This window comes from Lates calcarifer, linkage group LG23, assembly GCF_001640805.2.
Source record: "Lates calcarifer isolate ASB-BC8 linkage group LG23, TLL_Latcal_v3, whole genome shotgun sequence".
Classification (NCBI taxonomy): Eukaryota; Metazoa; Chordata; class Actinopteri; family Centropomidae; genus Lates; species Lates calcarifer.
Window position 1 is genome coordinate 7525299 of NC_066855.1, and position 16044 is coordinate 7541342.

At 40.4% G+C, this 16044-nt stretch overlaps 3 protein-coding genes across 6 annotated transcripts; 2 read left to right on the forward strand and 1 right to left on the reverse strand.

The window, feature by feature from the left end:
- Positions 1 to 95: 95 nt before the first annotated feature.
- Positions 96 to 3382, reverse strand: LOC108886782 (uncharacterized). The gene is made up of 3 exons (XM_018681812.2): positions 3249 to 3382; positions 1485 to 2061; positions 96 to 1437 (listed from the first exon to the last, which is right to left on the reverse strand). The coding sequence occupies exons 2-3, from the start codon at positions 2038 to 2040 to the stop codon at positions 1076 to 1078; spliced, it is 918 nt and encodes a 305-aa protein (XP_018537328.1). The 5' UTR covers positions 2041 to 2061; positions 3249 to 3382; the 3' UTR covers positions 96 to 1075.
- Positions 3383 to 4706: 1324 nt separating this feature from the next.
- LOC108886781 (retinol dehydrogenase 13) lies at positions 4707 to 9585 on the forward strand. Its single transcript, XM_018681811.2, has 7 exons — positions 4707 to 4900; positions 6004 to 6122; positions 6228 to 6383; positions 6474 to 6578; positions 6709 to 6921; positions 7058 to 7159; positions 8192 to 9585. Exons 1-7 carry the CDS (start codon positions 4836 to 4838, stop codon positions 8512 to 8514), a joined length of 1083 nt encoding a protein of 360 aa, XP_018537327.1. The 5' UTR covers positions 4707 to 4835; the 3' UTR covers positions 8515 to 9585.
- A 981-nt stretch (positions 9586 to 10566) lies between these two features.
- On the forward strand, positions 10567 to 15453 carry decr2 (2,4-dienoyl CoA reductase 2, peroxisomal). 4 transcript variants are annotated; one of them, XM_018681815.2, is made up of 10 exons: positions 10567 to 10670; positions 11493 to 11594; positions 11771 to 11839; positions 12368 to 12419; positions 12525 to 12660; positions 13062 to 13186; positions 13445 to 13538; positions 13619 to 13723; positions 14709 to 14897; positions 15104 to 15453. In XM_018681815.2, the coding sequence occupies exons 2-10, from the start codon at positions 11494 to 11496 to the stop codon at positions 15136 to 15138; spliced, it is 906 nt and encodes a 301-aa protein (XP_018537331.1). In that variant the 5' UTR covers positions 10567 to 10670; position 11493; the 3' UTR covers positions 15139 to 15453. The 4 variants fall into 4 exon arrangements, 3 of the variants coding, with proteins under 3 accessions (XP_018537331.1, XP_018537332.1, XP_018537330.1); XR_007809224.1 differs by having other exon boundaries at positions 10635 to 10802; positions 14709 to 14993; XM_018681816.2 differs by having other exon boundaries at positions 10635 to 10802; positions 14709 to 14961.
- The last annotated feature ends 591 nt before the right edge of the window (positions 15454 to 16044 follow it).

Genomic DNA, 16044 nt, shown 5'->3' on the forward strand with positions numbered 1-16044 from the left:
TTAATTCATTTAAATGATGTGGACATAATATTAGGAACACCTTTTCGCAAGCCAAATTAGTATTTTTCTGAATAACTGTGACCTAAAACTTTAAATGGGTTTGACATGGATTTATTTAATCATTGGAGTAATATGCAGTTCAGAAAATCACTGAAGAATGTTTTTTTGTATCAGCAAGGAAAATATTTACTATATTTACTATAACAACAGTTTGTACTGTTAGTTTAAGCCATTTTGTCACTCATACATGCCCATTAAAAGAAACAGAAGATGTACAATGGTCAAATAACAATGTTAGACGATGCATAGTAATGTTATGTTAACATAAGAGCAGTAGTGCATAAAGTACTTGTTCTGCCTGAGGTATAAAAAGGTGCTATCATGCTGTCACTGCATCTTAAAAAAGTGCTCTAGAATGCCTTCACTTCAATGGCCGTGTGTACAAGTTGTACTGCTATGATCAGCCATTTCCAGTTTAGGTCTCCGTCTAGAATACTTCCATACTTGACAAGGCTTCCATAGGTTGTGACAAGGTTTTACAGTTGCAGGCTTGTTTACTAAGGAATCCATGCTTTGACTGGGTGCAGCCATCTTTGCAATGCACCGTTTACCATGCACTACGCCAGCCCTGACTTGGTCACAGACTGTCGTTTAATGTTTCTCTTTTGAAGTTTCTCTAGAACCACTCATCCAAAAAAACTTCACAGTTGACACTGCACTTCCTTGAGTCCTCAACAATATGCGTTTGAAGTTGATTGGAAGAATGGCTCTCCAGAGAATCAGAGGACAGACGGACAGAAATTCCCACATTTAAAGTTAGACTAGCTTATACAATTTGTCAAACGTCTGGCATTTAAAAGCCTTGTGCCCTTTGTGACTCGTCTATATGCCTTCTCATATAAGAGTCCCTCTTAAAACTTTTGCCACAAGTATGGCATGAGTTTTCTTCTCTCCGGCTGCTCCAGTTATACAATTACTTCAATGACATCACTCTGATGAGTCGTCACTTTCATTCCATTTGCCGTCTTTACTAACATTTAGACTCACTGTTACAGCATTGGAAGATAGGAGGAGCTCAATCAGTGGTTGGCTCTGACTTAACATGTTTGACTCCAGCATTGTTGGAAGTATAAGCCTCCAAGTCTGGACTGATACACTGATCTGTCTGCTCCTCTTTGATCCCTGGGTTGATTTCTGGATAGATTCCCGTTTCCTCCAGGATGGGAACCTGCTCCACCTTAATGTCGTGCTGCTGCGGCAGTGGCAGCTCTTTGACCTGTGGGTGGATCTTTGTTTCCTCCAGGATGGGAACCTGCTCTACCTTAATGTCACGCTGTTGCTGCACCACCTCTCTGACCTGTGGGTGGACCTTTGTTTCCTCAATGATGGGAACTTGTTCCACCTTAATGTCACACTGTTGCTGTAGCAGCAGCTCACCTGGTGACTGCTCAGCCAGCTGTCCCTCAGCCACTGGCGCAGCTCACTGACCTGTGGGTGGATCTCTAGCGTCTGTCTGCAATCACCATGAAGTGCTTCTAGAAAGAAGTCAGTATCATCATACCAGGTAAAATTGCAATTGTCATGGTATACCTTTTCCAGTTGTGCACAAAGCATTTCCTGATGGTGCCAGGCCAATCCTGTGCATTTGTGACCTTGAAAGTTATGCATCTGGTGCTCTGCTCGCTGCGCAGGGGTCTCCTCATCTCGTATGTGTTGCTGAAGTTGCCGGTCGTGTACCTGGTGTGTCACTCGCTGCTCGGGGGTCTCCTCATCTCGCCTGCATTGGTGGCGTTGACGATCATGTGCCCGGCGCTCTGTGCGCTGCTCAGGGGTCTCCTCATCTCGCATACGTTTGTGACGCAGGCGATCATCTGCCTGGCGCAGCAATCGCATCAGTAATGTTTCCTTCTCTCGCGCAAGGCGGTGGCTTACCCGATCCCGAGCTCGGCGAGCATCTCGTGCTTCCTCTGACTCAGCTGCACGTGCACGGCGCTTTGCCTCCCGCATCCGCTCCCGTCTGGCACGGCTGTCTTTAGGCATGGTGAAATCAGCAAATGTTGTCTGCAAGAAAGATTAGATGTCAGGGTCAGTGGCTTAACTTTGATGTCATGCACACTAGCGTACACAAAGTGTGGGTTATAAGCACACCTCGAGGGCCAGCAGAGGAGCTAATAAAAATATTATTCAGAACTATATATCTGACTAAAAATGGAGGAATTTCTGTCTGTCTGTCTTTCGATTTCCTCTACAATTGCTCATCTGATTGACTTCAGACTTGGTGGGTGTATTGCTGAGGATGCAAGGAGGTGCGGTGTCAACTGAAGCTAACTATTTGGGAGCAGGTTATGCTTGCATTTAGCAAAGTAAAATGGCAGCTAACTAAGCATTAGAGCACAGATGTGGTGAGACGACAATGGTTGATGCACATAGGGTTCGTCATGTTGGACAGCTACTTCCAGTTTTTACCATATTTTGCAGGTCAACAAATCATTACAGATTGCAAATTATAAAGCTTATAAAGTGTGGCAGTTTTATGTCAATAAAAAGATGCTGGAGTCTTTCTAGAGAAGCAGTCTAGGCAAATTTAAAGATTTAAGTGTACTGGGTTGTATAAAAGCATGGGCCACCTTTTCACAGTCTTGAGTTTTTAGGTTTTTCATTTAGTTTTCTTTTAAATTTTCATTTCATTTCCTCCACAGACATTATCACCAGCTGGTTTAAGCTCGTGTACAACTGTCTACCATCTAGGGAAAAAAACATGCAAAGGAATTCGCTATTCTTACCAGTCTCGCTTATCTCCACAAGCAAATTGGCTGTAAATGTAAAATGGCAGCATGTGCGACTCTCATTTAAGGTGGACTCAGATAGTGTAGTGACAGTGTTAATTTCGAAAGTCTAGCCTTTCAGGCACAGCAGCAATGTCTAGACGGTCTGGTAGTCGCCATTTAGTGAAGCTGGTCAAGACTGGACGTATAAAACATAGATTATATGTGTAGGCTCGAGGTTTGTAAACCTATGTACACGGTTTATAAAATGTGCTCTCGGATTCATAATCCGTATTCTCAGATTTGTAAACAATGTCCTCGAATCCATGCGCTCAAACGACTTGGTGTGCGAATGAAAAACACAGTAAATACAGCACCTCACAGTAAAAACATTGATCCTTTTAATTCACAGCTGACTGGGGGGACTCCATACAATGTCACACAAATAACACCAGGCATATATATTCAATGTAAGCAACTTACAAGACCAATGAATCCTTTCCGGGCTGCAATAGTCAGTCGGTCTCGTTTGTTATTGCTGGAGCTGGCTGCTCTGCTGCATTCTTTTAGTGTCTGGGTGACGCCGTCGCAGTTGAGTTCCGGCTTTCTTAAAACCCGCCATGTGCGTATTGTCAATTGTCCGGAAGCTGCAGGACCCTGTTACTATAGTTCCGCATTGTCCCCCACTTCACGAACATCGCTCATCACAACCATACAGTCTATGATCACAACAAGTTTTAAGTATTTCAGATAAACAAATCGAAATACAGACATATAGCCAGAGATTTTCTCATTTACAGCCCGAGCTACTTTATAAACTGCAGTGTCGTACTGGGGAGGCATTTACTTAGGGCCTCAAGTTGAGCTTGTGGACTGTTAAGCCTTTTGTGGACCAAAATTATGATTAAACGTTTGTTTTCCCCCTGCTCTGTTTTAGAGTTCAGATGAAATCTACAACATAACCAAATGATAAAAACAGTTAAAATTGTTATATAGTACAGCAACTGTGTATTTTCTGAGACAAAATAAATGTGTCACTTCATGGGCAATCACATGAGTGTGCAGGTAAGATTTAATACCTGCCATAAATCCCATTTGATATGTCTGTCAATTGATAAATAATAGAATCTCGTGAGATTATAGTTATATTTGCCAGAGTTGATTTCACTATTAGGAAAAGTGGGAGGAAAGTGGTGTTATTTCAAAGTCATTTTGGAGATGGGCATGTAATTCTTGGTTACACTCCTGTCTATAAATGAGTATGTATATGTAGACTGAATAATAATAATAATAACATGAACAACTTTTTGCTATAAACAGTCCAACAATATCCCTGGAAGATTTTGCAACATTTGCTTTGAACAGCAGGTTCTTAAACTTTGAACAGAGGAGAGATTTTTTTCACTTTGAACAACATGTGGAGTAACATTTAGGCAGAAAAACAAAATACTAAATAAAAAATGCTGCTCATGTACCAAGCTCTACCCTGTCCTCACGTCTCAGGGCACTGGTCCATAACATCCCCTCTCTGTCTTACTTTAGCTCTCTCTTCCCTCTGTCACTTTCACTTTTTCAGTCTCACCTGGATCCCCAATGGCCTCATCTTTTTTTCACAATACCAAAAACAGAAAAAGCAGCTCACAGCCACATCATCTCTACCACTGAGTCTAGTCTTCTTATCCTGTAACCCCCATGATTTCATCCTTGGCTTCTGTTTTATTTGGTGGTCACAGGGGCATTCTCATGAAACCAATAAATTAAATGCAAATTAGAAATTAATCTGGTTTGAATTACTCTTGGTTAAAAAAAGAGAAAGAAATCAAAGCAAAAAAACAAAAGTCTAAGTTATTGTTTATTGCTACTTTGAGGTACATTTTAAAATGGCACTACATTTCCCACAGTGCCACCGGGATTTTTGATCTTCGCGGTTCGTCAGGACCAGTTGATGACGTTAAAACTATGCGCGTTTAACCTTGTGCTAATGCCACAGGAGTCTTGTCAAATCAGCTGTGAAAACAGCATTTTTAACATTTCGATGGTATATTTTGTCGTCATTATTATTCCGGAGTCATGAGCAGATATATTTTACCAGTTTCTGTTTTCGGGACAGTGTTTGGATGCGCTGTTTTACTGAAGTGAGTAACTCTTCATAATGTGACGTAAGGCCACTGTATCATGATATAACTGTGTATTTTACACCTGTTTGAATGTGCTAATGCCAATATGCTATAAAGTTCAGACTTGGAGCTTGGACACAATTTGTTGAACACCTGTACCTAATGTATGTAGTACACAATAGCTCTGCAACAGCCCATGAAATTCATTTAACTAAGTCAAAACCTGGGTGAATCACTGTGGCCTGTATTGTCAGAGGGTCTAATTATGCTAAGCTATTAATCTAATAGTAGCTTTTCTTCCATAGTGAGGGACAACGTTTAACTGCTGTTAAAGAATTAAAGACTAATTGGCTCGGTGCTATAGTTGGATATGCTTCACAAATGCAGAATATGTAACAGAGTCACTGTGCTGGACTGAATAGACTGTACAAGTGTCAATAATGTTCTGTTCACCCATTCACACTTAATAAGGCTAGTGTGAATTCTTTTCTGTTCCACGCGTTATCTCACTTAATGAAAAAGAACAGTGTGGCAGTGAATTACGTGACGCGATGAACCACTTTACTTGAAGTCAAGTGGGCATGGGTCAAGATCAGGTATAAATGTTCAAATTCAATTAAAGACTCACTGCATGTGAGGGGCAGAAATGAGCTGTTTCCTCTGTTAACTGCCTTTTCTGTCCTCCTTAGGCAATGCACAGTATTTCAATACTGAATTATTGGATGGCCCCAAGTTTGCTGTGTGATAATTTGATTAAACACATAAATGTACATGATATATGCAAGATTTAACACAAAAACTGACACAGTGAAGAACTTAAAACTAGCCCCTACACACCCATCATGAATCCACACAGGTGTTGTCACTAATGTTGCTGATTAGACCTCTCATTTTATTGGTGATGGGTGACATCATCTGACTGGAGCTCTAATCAGCCAGTTATTGAAAACACCTGTGCAGGACATATAATGCCCTTATTATACAGTTGATATTGAACTTTTGTGCTGCATATTAATAAATACATTAGACTGAGAGAAACCCATGACACTAAAAATGAAGGTGTTACAATTTCATATGCTTAAATAAGATGGCACTGTATTTTGTTTTACTTCCTTACATAGGAACCATGTGACTGGAGGTCGGTGTAGTAGTAAGGCTACCATCACTGGAAAGACTGTGGTTATAACAGGCGCCAACACCGGCATAGGGAAAGGGACCGCCCAAGAGCTGGCCACGAGAGGTGTGCAGAAAATATGATGTCACTGTGATTTGGTGCAAAAAGGCGCAGTATAAAAAAATCTTCATCAGTTGTTTTGGTCTTGCTTACACACTCTTACGTTGTCAGGGGGCCGTATCATTATGGGATGTCGGGATATGGAGAAGTGCGAGGCAGCTGCAAAGGAAATACGAGGAAACACCCTGAATCCTCACGTTTACGCCTGTCACCTTGATCTGGCCTCCATGAAATCCATCAGAGAGTTTGCAGAGATAATCAAAAAAAGTGAGGAAACAAAGCATCACTTGTGCTCAATAACAGAAATAAAGCAGAGTCAGTGACAGTTTGCTGAATATGATCTTTATTGTCTTATAGAGGAGCAGAGAGTGGATGTGCTGATAAACAATGCAGGGGTCATGAGATGTCCAGCATGGAAGACAGAAGACGGTTTTGACATGCAGTTTGGAGTTAATCACTTAGGTACTTACTTTAGCTGAATGAAAAAGCAGGCAAATTAAGTCACACAGTTAATCTAAAATGTCTTTACATTCTAATAAATTCTCCCTTACTCCATCACTACCTGATTTCGATAGTGTCTCTTTTCCCCCAGGCCACTTCTTGTTGACAAATCTTCTGCTGGATAAGTTGAAAGAGTCCGCCCCCAGCAGAGTGATCAACCTGGCCTCGCTCGCCCACATCGTTGGAAAGATTGACTTCGAGGACTTGAACTGGGAGAAGAAGAAGTTTGATACCAAGCAGGCGTACTGTCAGAGCAAGCTTGCCAATGTTCTGTTCACCAGAGAGCTCGCCAAGCGATTACAAGGCAAGTCTACTGGCTGTTGCATATGTGGGCATGTGTGGGAGGGAGTACGGCCTATGTTCTTGTTTGTAATTGGCCATTGGATATATATTTTTAAAACAATGCTGTGTGTGCGTGTGTGTGTGCGTGTTTGAAACAGGCACAGGAGTCACAGTGAATGCTGTCCACCCAGGCGTTGTTGCCACGGAGCTCGGGAGACACACTGGCCTGCACCAATCAAAGTTCTCGAGCTCTGTGCTCAGTGAGTATCCTGCATCCTTATTGGATTCTGAATTTAGAGAAATCAATAAATCCAGTCAGGTTCTGCTTACCTAATGCATATGCAACAGCCAGCTTAGGCTGCACAGACTCTGATATGTGGCAGTGGTATCAGGGAACCTTCTATTCTTATCTTCTTTTTCTGTATAAAGAAGCAGAAAATAACTGACCACTTCTCTGTTATGAAATTTCAACTTTCTAACTGAAAAAAATTCTTAGCTTTGTGACCGTGCTGTTTGATTTTAGGTTATCCTCTTGGGTTTTTGCAGTGGTGGGGGAGGTGTTCAGATCCTTTACTTAAGTGAAAGTACCTCACTGTAAGAATACTCCATTACAGGTCAGAGTCCTGTATTGAAAATGTTTTTTAATTAAAAGCATTATTAGCAAAATGTACTTAGAGTGTCAATAGTAAAAGTAAAAAATGGCCCTTGTGACTGTTATACAAGACACTGTAATGTACAAGCTCATCAGAGGTTTCGTATGTAAACTAAAGCTGTGAAACAATTGTATTAATTTAAAAGAAAAATCACAAAGATCATTGTTTTAAAGTATTTCCCTCCACAGCTACATGGTCTATATCACCTCAGCCACCCATCAGAAAAATGATATTACAGTAACCCCTGAAATCTGAACCCACCAATACACCAGTGTTCCCAGTGCTGCTGCTGCCTCAGCCTCTTAGTTCTCATTCTGGGAATTGAGGATGGATTTTTTTTCCCCCTATGCAATGAGTATTTTTTTAATTACACAATGCACTTTGGGGTAATAAACATCCACCCTTGTGGAGAGAAAAGTGTTTGGTATTGAGATCATTTACAGTCAGTGAATAAGATAATTAAAATCCACAATAATAACAAGTGCCAGATTTGGATGTGAACACACAATCAATTTCTCCTTCATTCACCTTAAGTGTTTCATTTTGCCATATGCCACAGACAACAGCATGGATCTAGTTAGTAATTGAATTCATTCTTGACATTGGTCAATTCATTTCACCTCCACCACTTCCCTATAGGCCCTTTTTTCTCCCTGTTGGTGAAGAGCCCAGAACTTGGGGCCCAGCCCATCGTCTACCTGGCCGTGTCCGAGGAGATGGAGGGTGTGACAGGATGCTACTACGACGTGATGACAGAAAAGGAACCGGCCCCCCAGGCCCTGGATGAGGAGGTAGCTTGCAAGCTGTGGGAGGTCAGCAGCAGGCTGGTGGGTCTGGAGGAGGAGGGACAGGCCAGCATGTCAAACCCTCCAGCAGAAAGCCAGAGCAAAGCTGCACAAACAGACCCGGCACAAAAACATGGACAGAACCTAGGAGCAGCTGTCAGTGCTGTTGGGCTATAGATGTGCTCTGGCCTCTGGGCCAGCAGGGAATAATGCTGGCTCTATGACTTGAGCTGTGCCAGGCTCATTGCACCAATTAACTGTCTGAGTCTGTGATTCTGGTTGTCTGAGTAATGGCAGTCTTTTGTATGTGCCTTTATGTTCCTGCATCAGGATAATTTCTTTGAAACATGTGTAACAAACAACCTTTAACAATGGACTCTGGACTCTTTTTTTGAGACAATGTATGTTTTGAAAGACAAAGTAGCACTTTCATTCTCTTAAAAATGAAAAGTTAGGTTGATGCACCTTTGCTAACTTCAGAATATTCAGGGGTGTTGCTGATACTGGGTCAGTTATGACCAGTAGCTTATGGTGGCTAATATTAATTAAAGTTAGCAAACTAATTAGCAAAGCTAATTTGTTAAGTTTATGACCCTTGTCTTTTTTTTTTACCAGTCAGAAGTTACATAGTTAAACTTCACCTCATTAATCAAAACACATTGGAAGAAAGTGATATAAACAGCTAAAATACAATGCTGGCAAAGATGGCAATTTATATGGCAGATGGGGTTAACACTGAAATGGCTAAGAGAAAACATTCATCTGAACATAAAAGAGAAAGAAAAGGAGGATCATTTTAAATGCCATTGGAAATGAAAAACCTCAACCACTAATCTTGAATATTTAAACTTTTTTCATCTGAACATGAACATCTCATTAACTGTTTGTCTACAATTTTGTAACCTTTCTCTGTTTTCATGCCTGCTGGAGCCTTTCTGTCAACAAAATAATAATAATAAATAATAAATAATAATAATAATAAAAATCCCCTCACCCATAAGCACAGACAGTATTTAGCCCTGTCATTCTCTCACACAGCAGGAGGATGTGTGAATCCAGTCTCAGTAAATTTGAAGTACACATGTATTTTTAGTAGGAGGCATTCTTCTGCAGCTTTACTGTAGGTTCAGGTTTAGACTGCTGCAAATGGTATTATCTTTGTGGATTCAAGCAGAAAATGCTGACATATAGTGCCACCTGGCTGCCACGTAATAAAATGCAGGTGCTATATTAAACCTTAGAATAAAACAGCTGTAGGTGTTTTTGCACACGGATCACCTGTTTATAAGTACTGACCATTTTCTTGGTGTGCAGTTGTGTTTTAAATTTTTGCATGTGTTTTATTGTCTCGGAAGTCATTGTTTTAGTTTATTTACAATCTATCTCAAATAGCATATACGCATACAGTGCAGACAAGCAGACAGTGTAAATGGGTTTCTGGGTTTTCTTACAGTATTCAGTATTATACCCCATTAGCTGAGAGAGTCGTACAAACAAAGTCAAAATAAAAGGCATCATAGTGTGCTCTGATTTTTAAAAAAAGTAATAGCGGTTTGTGTCTTAAGAGTAAAATGCTGACATAGTCCTTTTAGGGTAAATCTGTGTTTTTACGAGCCCAAACATCCATTTTCATTTACTAAATGCACACTTACTTACATGCACCTCTTTTTTTATTGTTTACCCATGCCTCTTGAAAAACAAATCAAGTTACAAAAGCACTAATCTTCCATTTTTAATCCTCTCTGGCTCATATCTGCAGCCTAAGTGCTGAGGAAAATATCCATCCCAAAAGTCTTTGAGGGATCCATTGCATAGGGCTTTTTCCAACAGTAAATCCCAAAGTACAGATCAATATGAGCCACTCTCTGCTCCACAGCACACTGATCAGCCTCAGACCTGAAATGATATACTTTGGATCGTTTATTTCAGTGTTAGTTTACCGGGAGGGACCCTTGCTAGTGCAATCCCAGAAGATGATGGGTATTGGAGACTGGCCACAGAATTACAGGATTTTCCTTCGCTCCCTGGATTGAGAAGACCTTCACAGTCCCCCGAGCATGTTGCAGTCTAATCTGGTTTCTCAGTCTGGCATGAATCAAATCAGCCATGACCTCTGAAGTTTAGATACTCACTATATTTTCTGAGTTTTAACCTTGTTTTATTTCTATATTCTCCCCATATTCACATATTCTGTCTTAAACAAAAGACACGCTCGGATAGCGAAACATTCGTGCTCTTGAACACACACGACGGACTTCGTTGCCCATAATGCATCACAGTAGGACGTCGAAAAAGTAAGCGTCCAAGGTACAAATAGTTCCTGCTGGAAAAAGGTGAGGCAATAAATGTAAAAGTACCTCCTGAGAGTGAGATAACTGCTTCATGTGCCGGTCGAGTTTCATTCCAGAGAAGCTGGACGGTTCTTTTCTTCAGCGCTTCAAAAACTAGCTTGTTTTCTTCAGCAGGTAACACGACAGCAGCTAGATGCCAACTCAACCTCGCAGCACAATCCATACAGTTAAAGGCTACAATATTGACTGTGAAAGCAGTAGACTAATTTAAATAACATGTCAACATATTAAAATGCTTGTCAATCAGTTTGAATGAGGGTCTGTGTCACTATTTTAGGCTTTGGTAATGCAGTTTTCTTTTTTGGTATGTGATTATTGTGACTCGCTACAAACTTAAAGGCGTTAAAGTTGATATAGCATCATGACCTCTGTAAATAACTGCCTTAACAGCTCCTCTACAAGATTACTGATGGCTGACTTACAGAATATTACTTATTGTCATTCAGTTTTACATATTTTTGCCAGTTTCTACCACTGTTACTGTGACTTACTTTAAATTCTGTGATGCAGGAAGGGGGAAGTCTCAAATATGACAGCATATGCATGAAATACTTCAAAATTAAAGAGTAGATATAGGAAAAGGTAGATTGTTATGAACAGCAGCTGAAAGACAGTAACAACAACCTTGTAGTTGAGTGTAAATATCTGGCTTGATCCAAACTGCTGCAGTGGGCTACTGTTTGAGGTATATGTGAGGTATTTTCTTTTACTTTGTGCTACTTCTGTACCGACCAGTCAATTTCTGGATTTAGATTGCGGTTGTGCCAGTGTGATTACATCTATTTGACATGCATTATTTATCAGCATGGCAGAGCCGCAGAGAAAAGCAGAACTGCTACCTGAAGACATTGGCACAGACGACTGCCTGACTTCATACACACACATCTACAGTCCAGATTTACTGAAGTAAGCATGAAAACCTGTGCTTTCAGTTGAATTTTCCATTACCACCATCACCATTTACTACATTTCACGCAGCTGTCTGCAGTTGGCTTTGTGCGTGATTACTTTTTTTGTTGAATTGCTTGTCATCGTTATAAGTGCAGGAGCCAGTCTTTGAGGATTTGTGCTTTATTTTCCAGGGATCATGTTGCTTTCATCACAGGTGGGGGATCTGGGATTGGTCTCAGGATAGCTGAAATCTTCATGAGGTGAGAGGGAGTGTCTGCTTGTTTGTCATTCATTGGTGAATGTATAGTATAAGAATACATTTATAGTATGTATAGTCAATGCTGTGTCAGCACATTGCAATTAGTCTAAAACAGTAAAATGTGTGAGGTAGATAGTGTGTAGGTGCACTTTAAACCTTGTAGTTGTGTTATCTGACAGTCAGACTTTCGTCATTTTGCCTGTGCTTGTGTGACAAAGTTGAAATGGTTCAATAATAAACTCATGTGGCAGAAATAGTTTGTCTTTTATAAAAATTAACACCACACCTTGGTACCTTTGTGTCCTGGCTGTTTATAGAGCTGTCAGCCAGATTTGTGGACTCACCCCAACACTAAGCTACTGTTTTGCATTTTGTGTTCCCTGTTTCCCATTCTCGCCCCCTGTCCTACTTGTTTTGTCATGTTTTGTCTCCCTGTTATTCTCACCTATGCGGGTAGTCATCTTCATACTAACACTATTGTTTCTTTGTCTCTCCACAAAGTTACATTTCACTCTTTTCTTTCTCTCAGACATGGCTGTGACACTGTGATTGCCAGCAGGAACTTAGACAAGCTCAAAGAGGTCATTCCTCTTGCACAATATTCACAATAATCCTAAAACATATATGTTAAACCATGACTAAATCTTAATGTGTCGGCCTCAGGTAATATGACTGTCTTCCCCTAGGCCGCTAAAAAGCTGTCTGCTGTGTCAGGGCGCCGCTGTCTCCCTCTGTGTATAGATGTGAGGCAGCCAGAGAGCATCGCAGCAGCTGTGGATGAGACACTGAAAGAGCTGGGCCGTATAGACATCCTTATTAACAGTATGTGACCTCTTATGCACCAGTCTAAAAAATGTTTTTTGTGCTGATGGTTAATGAGTTTGTGGTGGGTACAGGTGTCTGTAAAGTGAGTGCCAGTGTACTTTGAACAAAGGTCACATGTGAAAAGTTAATCTATTTTTATCTTTTATCTTTGCACATTAGTCCCTGTTGCAAACTGTTACTTCACTGCAGGATTATTAGTTAATTTTTTTTTTTAGTTCAGTTCACCTATGCAAGGTGATTTCTATTTCATCAATGCACCACCTAATGAATGCATTTATAGCTGTGATGAAGCATTTATAAAGCATTAATGAAAAAGTCAACTCCTTTGCCTGTCTTACATGGATTTTGTCCAGCAGTGTGTGTCTTTGTCTGAATCACTGTGCTGTTTTTTTTATCAGATGCTGCTGGAAATTTCCTCTGCCCGGTTACGTCACTATCCTTCAATGCCTTCAAGACAGTAATGGAGATAGACACTATGGGCACATTCAACACCAGCAAGGTGGTTTATGAGAAGTGGTTCAAGGTACAATACATTTTTCATCTATCTTTGTGACTCAATATTTCTGAACTTCAAATTAAAGTGAGTTGTTTAATACCCTATTGCATGAGATTCATTTTCTGCAGTTCCCCCAGTCACCAAAAGAGGGTAGTAAAGATCACAGATTACCAAATGCCCTCTCATAGCTAAATGGGATTTAAACTGCAGCCTTTGCTCTTTGATGCTGAATTAATCGTTAACTCATTGCATTGATTTTCTGTCTACCATCACCTCTGTGTGCAGGATCATGGTGGAAACATAGTAAACATCTCTGCAACACTTGGATACAAGGGGCAGGCCCTCCAGGTACATGCTGGCTCTGCTAAGGCTGCAAATGGTAAGAGGTGTTTTTGTGGTGTTACATAATGGTTTCAAAATGAGAATCTAACTAGTTTGTGTTCCCTACGCTGTCCCCAGATGCCATGACCAAGCACCTGGCTGTGGAGTGGGGGCCCAGTGGAGTGAGAGTCAATGCTGTGGCTCCAGGCCCTATCTCTGGCACAGAGGGATTCCGCAGACTGGGTAAGCACAATATTCACTAAATGGCTAATTCAGCCATTTTACATTAAACTAGTGGTCCTTTATTATAAGCAGTGATTTGGTCTCTTATAGTGTGCAATGATTTCATACACAACCTTCAGAAACAGATGGGATGTTGGGGGCTATTGTTATTACGTAATGATACCAAATTTCCATATTTGTTACATGGTTTATGTAATATTATTGTGTATATTATTATTGGTGCTCAAATCATTTTGATCAGATTTTACATATTACACATATACTCTCCTACTGTCTTGATTTAATGCAGTTACCATCACTGGCACATCTCTAATGAAAGTCATTCTGGAAAATACTTTATTAAAGAGTAGACAAGCATATTGAGGCAAAAGTAAATTAAAAAAAGTAAATACTTTTCATCACACAGATTGCCTTGGAATTCCATAAACACAGATAATGTTATATAATGTTAAACATCACTGTTTGATACACAGCGGTGATTCCCAACCAGACACCCAGTGCGTTCACTTAGCTAAAGTTAAAAGTGACTGGAAATAATGTGATGCAAATCTGCAATAACCAGCAAGCTGCCAATCAGTCCAAATCTGTTGTAGCACATTAGCACTATGTGTTGCATTTGAGAGTGTGTGAAAAGTAGCTGGCAAGCTAGAAAAGGAAAGCTACTCAATCAACACTTGACATACTGAGCCAAAAGGATGGTTAAGCAGTAGAAATATTTAGCTAAATGTAATGAATGACCCCTTGAAATGTTAGCTGAAAACTGTAAAACTGTTGAAATAGATACTTGTAATGAATAAACAGTTGAAGTGTTAGCGTAAAGCTGTCACTAAACTGTTGTAAATAGTTGACTGAAAGTAAAAAACCAGTAACAGTAACCACTTTTATATAATAAACAGTGTTAAATAACATCCCAGCTTATAATCCATTCTTAAGAACATATATAAAATAAAACAGATGTGTTAATGAAGGGATTTAAATCTCTCAGGTGGCCCTAGAGGGGAAGCTGCTGGTGCCTTCCAGTCCATTCCTTTGCAGCGAGCAGGCAACAAGACAGAGATGGCCCACTGCACTCTTTTCTTGGCCAGCCGGGCCTCCTCCTACGTGACCGGTGCCATCCTGGTGGCTGATGGTGGGGCGTGGTTGACCTCAGCCAATGATGTCTCCATGCTGTTGGGTATAGCCTCCTCTAAATCTGCTAAACTCTGAACAGGGGCTCTCCTGTCCTCCTCCTGACCCAGGTGTGTAGGAGGAGGTGCAGCTTGAGGTCCATGTAAGGCTGAGAATGAAGTGATTGTGTTGTGGATTGTATCATATTATTGTTTAAATGACAAGAACAGCGAAACCCATGTTAATCCACTTGTCTCTCATGTTTTCTTTCAGGCTATTGGTCATCTGAAAAGAGGGGAGACAAGTAAATGCTGAAAACAAAAGAGTAATTACAGGCCATCTTCAGTATTGATATGCTACATGTACATTGTTTGTGGTTTATCTCACCATTGCTGTCTTAAGAGTGGATTGCTAAGTGGCTGTAGGAGATGAACTCTAACATACAATACTTATTATATTACATGTGTTAGTTGTGGATCAACTTATGTAACAATTCAGGGATTTTTCACCCACTACAGTGCTGCATACTATCATGCATTTCATGTACAGTCATGTTTATCACCTCATTCCATTTGGTTTTTCAGTACCTCTCATTTATTAATAAAACTTTTATAATTAGTTAATGGATGACTGCAGTCTGCATTTACTATTGCAAGTCATTTTTCTTTTTCTTATGTACAAACAGCTGTCTCCTCCTTGCAGTCTGTGCACTGTTAAAAAAAATGCAACTTTCCTCCAGTGGATCAAGATCACTGAAAATCCTAATGGAACAGTTAGAGAAGAAAAAGTAACTTGATGTTTGCTTGCAGCTCATGTCCACACAAAGGCTGTAACCTGTGAGTATATAGTAATTTGCTCTAGAGGGGATGCAAGCCAACAGCGGCTGAGATCCACTGAATGAAATGACCAATATGATGAGGTACAGCATGCATGAATACCTTTGTAAAACAGATGGGGGCGCCAAAACACTGCAATTGCATCCATCTGTGTTTTCTTAGAATGATAAATCTGAGACCACGAGTTGTCTAACAATATCATATTGATTTATATGTTATATCAAGAGTTATTAGAGCTTAGAGACCACAGATCACTGAACAAGACACCCTAGCTCCTCTATGTGACCCTGAACTTTGACCTCCATGTGAAGAGGTGAACACGCTTACTTGAGATATCCTCTAACATGTGAGCGCAGATGACTGTTCGTTATATAAGCC

Bases quoted from the DNA above. Each gene is read 5' to 3' on its own strand.
- LOC108886782 (XM_018681812.2), bottom strand. From the start codon at position 2,040: ATGCCTAAAGACAGCCGTGCCAGACGGGAGCGGATGCGGGAGGCAAAG. The intron at 1,438-1,484 runs GTGAGCTGCGCC...AGCAGTCACCAG, and splicing joins AGAGATCCACCCACAGGTCA to GTGAGCTGCTGCTACAGCAA.
- LOC108886781 (XM_018681811.2), top strand. From the start codon at position 4,836: ATGAGCAGATATATTTTACCAGTTTCTGTTTTCGGGACAGTGTTTGGA. The intron at 4,901-6,003 runs GTGAGTAACTCT...TTCCTTACATAG, and splicing joins GGATGCGCTGTTTTACTGAA to GAACCATGTGACTGGAGGTC. The intron at 6,384-6,473 runs GTGAGGAAACAA...ATTGTCTTATAG, and splicing joins TGCAGAGATAATCAAAAAAA to AGGAGCAGAGAGTGGATGTG.
- decr2 (XM_018681815.2), top strand. From the start codon at position 11,494: ATGGCAGAGCCGCAGAGAAAAGCAGAACTGCTACCTGAAGACATTGGC. The intron at 12,420-12,524 runs GTCATTCCTCTT...GTCTTCCCCTAG, and splicing joins ACTTAGACAAGCTCAAAGAG to GCCGCTAAAAAGCTGTCTGC. The intron at 12,661-13,061 runs GTATGTGACCTC...TTTTTTTATCAG, and splicing joins TATAGACATCCTTATTAACA to ATGCTGCTGGAAATTTCCTC.